Source organism: Desmodus rotundus, chromosome 7, assembly GCF_022682495.2.
Source record: "Desmodus rotundus isolate HL8 chromosome 7, HLdesRot8A.1, whole genome shotgun sequence".
In the NCBI taxonomy this organism is placed as follows: Eukaryota; Metazoa; Chordata; class Mammalia; order Chiroptera; family Phyllostomidae; genus Desmodus; species Desmodus rotundus.
In genome coordinates, this window is record NC_071393.1 from 10,795,347 (window position 1) to 10,802,470 (window position 7,124).

Genomic DNA, 7,124 nt, shown 5'->3' on the forward strand with positions numbered 1-7,124 from the left:
ACAAATAAAGTTACCTACTCCTGCTCCTTACCAACTGGGTTTAAGTTGTCACTAAACTCAGTGATGTGTATTTTTTTATTCAGTGTGCCTGTTCGGTGAAATCTATGAACTTTAATCAAGACAACCACACATGTCAATTACTAAACGTTTAAAATATATTTCTAAACAGAATGGGCCCACTCAGTCACAGTAACTGCTGATCTCAGAGCAGAGCAACCCACAAAGACAGCACTGATTTTTTTCCCCCATAATCAGGGGTGAAAAATATACAAGTTGTTTCTGAAACAAAACCACAATTTCTGCAGTTGAAAATGTTTCACTGCTAATAATGGCCCTGGTAGAAATTATGTAGTTTTATTTCCTTAAAAAAAAAAATTAAAAAAATTTCCTAAGACACTAAATTATCAATCTGGAATGTAAATTCTGAGCACAAAGCAGCTCAGTTTGCCTAAAAAATAAAGAAAAAGTTCCCATCACCTGTTTCAGTAGGGCCTGAAAGGAGAGAAGTAGTGTGGGGAACCCCTGCTTTGGTATGGAGAGTCACGGCCTCTTGACCCAGACCGAGACCGTGAATAGCCATAGCTGGTGCTTCTCTCTGGATAAACTCGGATGTAGGAAGTTTCACCCTGGAATTCGAACACAAAGAAAAGGGGAAAATAAGACCCAGAAGAATAAAAGCACACCAACACCTAGTAGAACTGTTTAACAATAATAGTAAAGGACTGAACACTGTTTGCCTGGCACGATATTCTCTCCTCAAGCCCTCACAATTCTAAGACGTAGGTACTCTTTAATAGCCCATTTCAAAAACGCTGTCAGCTCTGAATGGTGTGGCTCGGTTGGGCACCATTCCACAAAGTGAAAGCTTGCCAGTTCGATTCTGTCAGGGGCACATGCCTAGGCTGTGGGTTCAGCTTCTAGTCAGGGCACGTGCAAGAGGCAACTGATCGATGTTTTACCGTATCTGAATTACTGCCACTAACCCCTAGAACCTAAGAACTGAAAAGGACCACAGAGATCAATCATACACACACACACACACACACACACACACACACACACAGGGTGAGGCAAAAGTAGGTTCACAGTTGTTCATATGGAAAATAAAATAATAAAAATACAAGAATACACCTGTGTTTTATGTACTCACAACTCTAAACCTACTTTTGCCCCACCCTGTATAGTTCAACCCCCTGCTGCCTCACATGCATCTTTCGACGGGCACTTATGGAAGGAGTTAACCTGTACTCAGCATCTCCCAAGTGTCAGAACCTGGGGGTAGATGCTCTAGTTATTTTCATGGTTTTTTTCCTGGCAAGTCTTGTAAGAGTGCTATTATTGTGACTACTTTGCATACGGAACCAGAGTTGAGAGTAGCTCAGCTAAGCAGCAGGAATCATGTTTAGGCTGGCATTTTTCCAGGCCCTTTGCCTTCAGCCAGCATTCTCAGATCTAAAGATGCTAAAATGAAATAAGCCAGATGCCCGCCCCTTCCCAATGTGAAGTTAGTAATTGGATTTACTCTGAGGCTCTGCACTGCAGTATATCTGACCAGGTGCTATTTTGTTTCTGCTCCAAATTCAAGTCTCAGGGGTTAGTCTAGGCAAAGGCCTTGTTAAACCATACAGCCACCAAGCCATAAAATTAGGGAATATATGAATCCTTAGAAAAAGAAATAGGCCTAGATATTCATGTCCCCAGACACCCCTAAACCCCAGAGCAAGTCAGGACAGGACAACCAGAAAAAAAAAATGTTCAATTGGTGGTCCACTATGTAGTATGTAATGGTATCAAAGGGATAGTCAGAATCAGACAGTCTGAGATACCCAGAGCAGCAGATGCCTTCTTGAATGGAAGGACATCCAAGAAGGACATCAAGAACTAAGCCCCAAGGGTGAGGTGATCAACCACAAGAAAGTAACAAGGTGGCTCAGGTTTCAAAAAGGATCCTGCATTACTTTGGGAAAGAAAGGTAAAGTGATGACTCAGCCCCAATAGCAGTACCTAGAAGGGCTGAGATGATGAGGCTGGCTCGCAGACCCCAAACTAGCCCAGAGGAGGGACAGCCGTAATATTTAGGTTCACTGAGAGACACTGCCAGTTATGAAAGGGACGCTATCACAATAGCTCACCACATCATGACAGATCGCACCAGTACTACTCTGTCCAGGTTAAAAACACTATGACTGCAGACTTCTCTCTGCTATGACCCTGCAGGGCTTAGTCAAGATGAATTCCCTGGCTCTGTCCACTTAAGATAAATGATATTGTAAGGTCATCAAATGGCAAATGCATGACCTGTTGCTACTTCTGCTAGGTCAGCTTTAGGAGCAGTGAACTGGGTACAAGCTCTTCGACAGAAGGTGGGGACCCACCTCATGAGAGCGGAATTTGGTGTCATCCAGTTTACGCAGGGCATATTCCATGTCTTCTTTTCTGAGATACTCAACCATCCCCATTCCATCCTTCTGTACATCTGCATAACAGACATCCCCAGCTTCTCGCATGTGATCCTTCAGGTCCTGCCAGCTTCCTGAGGGAGGAAGTCCTGGGCATGGAGAACATAAGAGAAGAGGCCACGTCCTTCAGCTGTGTTAATTGCCCTGTTTAGAGCCAGCAATACCTAGGGTCCCTTCACCAATCACTATTTTTAAATCCTGAGGGTCCCCAAATCACAAATCTTGACAAGGAGCATGAAACTAGAGAAGAGCACTGAAGTATGTGTAGTAAACCACTTTAAGAAACTGGTCCCAGGCTAATCTTCCAGAACAAGCCTTTCCAACACAGCAAGAACTCCATCTCATTACAGGTTTGCATCTCTTGAGAACTCATAGCCTCTCTTTGTCCTTCATAATTAATACCACATTCTCAAGACTTCGAGTTCTTTTTTCCATATGAAATTTATCAGTTATCAATGATTTCTTGCCTAACTACATTCCCAAGACATAGGAATTTGAACCCATCCAATGAAATAACCAAAGTGTAGCAGAAGGTAACAACTCAACAAAAATCTAAAGTTTGTTTGCTTTTTTGTAGGTGTGATTAACTGACAAACTAGACAAAATACCTCTTAAAAGATCACCAATATGCTCCAATACAGTGGGGGGGAAAGGTAAGACTCAGATGCTAAAACTAGTCGGGAGTCATACAACCCTACCTGATGTCATGAAAGGGAAATGTGCTCCTGCTCTCAAAGGCTGTGTTACCGTTCACAGCTCAGGACGGCAGCCATTTCCTAACAGTTTTCTAAGCAGGATTTCAGAGCAGCATGGAGAGAAAAAAAAATATGTGACACCCTGAAGGAGTGAATAGAGTTCTGGGGTTAAATTAATTACGAAGGGACATAAGATAGGCAGATACTGATAGTATCATTCTTAAGCACCAATGGGAGTCGGCTGTGACTGTAATATTCACATCTAAGCAGGTGCCAGGCTCCTCAAGACATTTCACTCCACCAGGGCCCTAAAACACCCCTGAATGTACAGAAGCACCCCAGGTCTTTACCAGTGTGTTAATATTTCAAAAGATGCATAAACCTCAGAGCTTATCATTTCATCACTGGTCAACACTAGACATTTTGTTTTACACTTTGTAATACAATCCCTAAGCTGCCAAGTTGTTTTTCTGTTTTTACATATGTCCAAAAACACAAAAACTGGCCTTTTCCAGGATCCAAGTTGTTTAAGCCTGGCTCCTGGAATGTCTTTTCTATCAAGTCAAATACCATGGAACATTCCAAAAGAAAACATCTTTAGCACCATCTTCAGTTAAGGGTTTTTTGCCATCACCTTCCCTTCCAACACTAGAAAACTCTCTAAGAAACAAGTTTGTTAGAACAAGGTTGCACTACCAGTGCCACTTCATTTGCAAGATACCTGCCTCACTGGCAACACAGGCAGGGCTTTAGACTGTCAGTGTGCACAGGCTATGAAAAAGGAAGCCCCATGTACGCCATGCACTGAAGAAGAACAGCTAACATTTCTTGAAGACCAGACTGTACTAAGTATATTCTACATTCATCATCTCATTTGGTTTTTCAAAAGAACATACCTGAAACAAGAACTCGGAAATCAGATCTTCTTGTAGGAGGCCCATTCCTCCCACCACGGGGCCACCCACCGCGACCCCCATAAGTTCTGGGGAACTCCACACGAAGCCGACACTGGCCATAATCATAACCATTCCTTCCATAAATGGCGTCCTCAGCATCTCTGCAAAGAAAAGTTTGGCATTAGTGCTGCTCAGGAGGCTGAATGACTTCCCAGTGAGGGGCAAAGGAACCCTAGAATGAGAAAATAAAACAAACAGAATCTTTGATGCAATAGTGCTCTCATCTGAAGACCTTGTAACGATATTGGAATTAAGCTTTACAGCTGTCACATACAGGGTTTCCTAGGTATGAAATGATAATGAGTTAAAGAGATTACTTATAGGAGGACTAATTCAGAAACAAAGGAATAAATTAACAGATAACTGATTTTGCAAGTAAAACAGTGTTTCCCTAACTTTGGATGGACCGTTTTTCAAAATGCATACCACGCATTAGTCCTTTAATACTCTTCTACAAGGCCTAATAAATACCATGGAGTCTATAGAAAGAAAAACCCATTTAAAAAGAAGGCTCAAAACACAAATGCAATTTAGTGTTTTGTGAGACTATAAAACTTTCTCAAGCATATGTTTTCAGCATGAGTTGGAGAAGTTGTCAAAACCACTATCTAGATGGGTACAATTTCGCCCCCCCCCAAAAAAAAAGAGAGAGAGAAAATGTCTTTTAGTATTTCCTAGGGCTCTAGGAGACATAAAAGTGCCAGTTGATTCTCTAGTATTGGATGGGAGAAAGAATGGCTTGTGTGGACAAGCAGAGCTACTAGTAAAAAAGGAATCATTCAGTTGTCAGAGGCACATTCATTTATCAAGATTTAAGTTACAGGGTTAAAAGCAAGGAGGACCACATCCAGTGGAACCCTGGCTATATCCATAGCACAGTGGGAGAGAGGCAGACTGCTAAGGTTTAAAGCAGACTTTGAATAAAAATTGACTTGAGTCCAAATCATTCTTCTGCTCCTCACGAGAAGATGTCTCTGGGTAAATGAGTCCTTTTTTTGTGTATCTAAATGTAACTAATGTCTTTCTCACAAGATTACTGTTAGGATTAAATAATATATTATGTGTGCAGTGCTTTGCTTGAAACTTGGAATCTAGTGATATCAAACAATAGCTTTTCTATTATTAAAGAAATGAGGGCCCTGGCTGATGAGCCTCACTGGATTGAGCGCCTGTGAGCTGAAGGGTCACTGGTTCGATTCTCAGTAAGGGCACATGCCTGGGATGCAGGCCAGGACCCCAGTATGGAGTGTGCAAGAAGCAATCAGTGATGTTTCTCTCCTTCTTTCTCCCTCCTTTCCCCGCTCTCTAAAAATAAATAAGTAAAATCTTAAAGAAATGAGGGAAGAGATGACGATATAGATATATTCGTATTCTAAAGGGGCAGAACAGGGGGTTCAAAGCCTACCTTGATCCCTGATCCCTTTTACCAACTAACTCTCTAAATCCTGTTTCCTCATCTGTAAAATGTGATTAACAATACCTACCTCTTTAAAGACTGAAAATGCTAAACAATGCACAGCATGGTTTAAGACACACAGACACTGCTCCAAAAGCACACGGGAAATGTTACTAAATAATAGAGGTGCTACCTTCTCCAGTTTAGGTGAGAAAATGCCTAGTTCCATTTTTTAAGGCAAATGACAATCAACGCCTCGGGTACTTCCTGCCTCCCACCCTCAAATGCTCTCCGTGCCCCGCGCCTCGGCACCAGATAGACGAGACACCTAAGGTCCGTCCTAACGGGGAAGCCTGCGGAGCACAGACGGGGCCAAGCGTCCTGAGACAACGCTGGAAAACAGAGATCAGGCTCCCATTCACCCCGAGTTTAGTAACCAGCACAGGGGGGTGGCTTCTAAGAACCTCCAACCGCAGTTTTGAAAGTTCCTAAGTCTTTTCCGGGCCGGGCTGACAACGTTTGCAAAATCACAAAGACCCCTTTGAACCGGTTCAGGGACAGAGAACTTCCAAATCCTTGTGTCCCTTAGCATTTAGCTGTGCCTCCCTCGTTAGAGCGGAGGAGTGAAATCAGAGACGCCCCCAGCCAGTTCTAGGAGCTTTTCCAAACCCCCGATGCTTTTGGAAGGACGAGGTCCCGGCCTTGAAGGGCGGGGCGCGTGCCGACCCAGATCTGTTCCATCACAGAAACCCCTTCACGACCTCCAAAAGCATCTACAGCCCGCAGTCTGTGTACCCCTAGACGGTGCATCCGAGCGGGGAGAGGGGGGCGAGCGAGGGTGGCGACCGGCCACCCCTGCTCTTCAACGAGTCTTCTCCCGCTGGTTCAGGGGCCAAGGTCCCCAAATCCTGGGCCGCTTCCCCTTCAGGGTGCCTCTCCAGCCGTGAGGAAGAGAATGATCACTCGTTCATTCGTACCACTCTGAGGCCGATTTAGGCGGGTCTGGGCCCTCCGAAGGCCCAGCTTTTGTGCTTTAAAATAAACTAAAAAGAAAAACCAATAGTAATAATAGAGGAAGTGACGCTGGCGCAAGGGACGGCCCGGAGTCTACGGGGAGAGGAGGCCGCCGCCTCCACCCGGGGGCGCCTTGAGGGGTCTGTGCTGAGGGGGGAGGGGAGCGCCGGAGGGGGAGGGGGAGCAGGATGAGGGAAGGCGGGGACCCGGGGCCGGCGGGCGGGTGGATGGAGCGGGGCCTCACCGGGGGTCCTCGAAACGCACGAAGGCAAAGGGCACGAGGCCGTGCCGGTTCTTGAGCTCGATCTCGCGGATACGGCCGTACTTGTAGAACAGGTCCTCCAAGTCCTTCTCGCGCACGTCTGTAGGAAGGTTCCCCACGTAGATGCGCCCGTCGCCCTCGCCGCCGCGCTCGTCCGCCCAGCCCGACATCCGCACCGCCCGACGCCGCGGGCCCGCCGCAGCCCACGTCGCCGCCGCTGCAGCCGCTGCCGCCGCCTCCTCAGCCGGGGTTCCCCCGCAGCGTCCCCGCGGGCTCGGAGGCGCTCAGCCGCACAGCATTATGGGAACGCGGAGCGGAAGCGAAAGGGTCGGAGGACGCCGA

General features: G+C 45.9%; 1 protein-coding gene across 1 annotated transcript; it reads right to left on the minus strand.

Annotated features, from left to right (window-relative positions):
- Window positions 1-133: 133 nt before the first annotated feature.
- SRSF9 (serine and arginine rich splicing factor 9) lies at window positions 134-7,110 on the minus strand. The gene is made up of 4 exons (XM_053928115.1): window positions 6,765-7,110; window positions 4,051-4,211; window positions 2,376-2,548; window positions 134-626 (listed from the first exon to the last, which is right to left on the minus strand). Exons 1-4 carry the CDS (start codon window positions 6,950-6,952, stop codon window positions 483-485), a joined length of 666 nt encoding a protein of 221 aa, XP_053784090.1. The 5' UTR covers window positions 6,953-7,110; the 3' UTR covers window positions 134-482.
- Window positions 7,111-7,124: the final 14 nt, after the last annotated feature.

Bases quoted from the DNA above. Each gene is read 5' to 3' on its own strand.
- SRSF9 (XM_053928115.1), bottom strand. From the start codon at position 6,952: ATGTCGGGCTGGGCGGACGAGCGCGGCGGCGAGGGCGACGGGCGCATC. The intron at 4,212-6,764 runs GTGAGGCCCCGC...TTTTCTTTGCAG, and splicing joins GTGCGTTTCGAGGACCCCCG to AGATGCTGAGGACGCCATTT. The intron at 2,549-4,050 runs GTATGTTCTTTT...CTCCATGCCCAG, and splicing joins TTTCCGAGTTCTTGTTTCAG to GACTTCCTCCCTCAGGAAGC.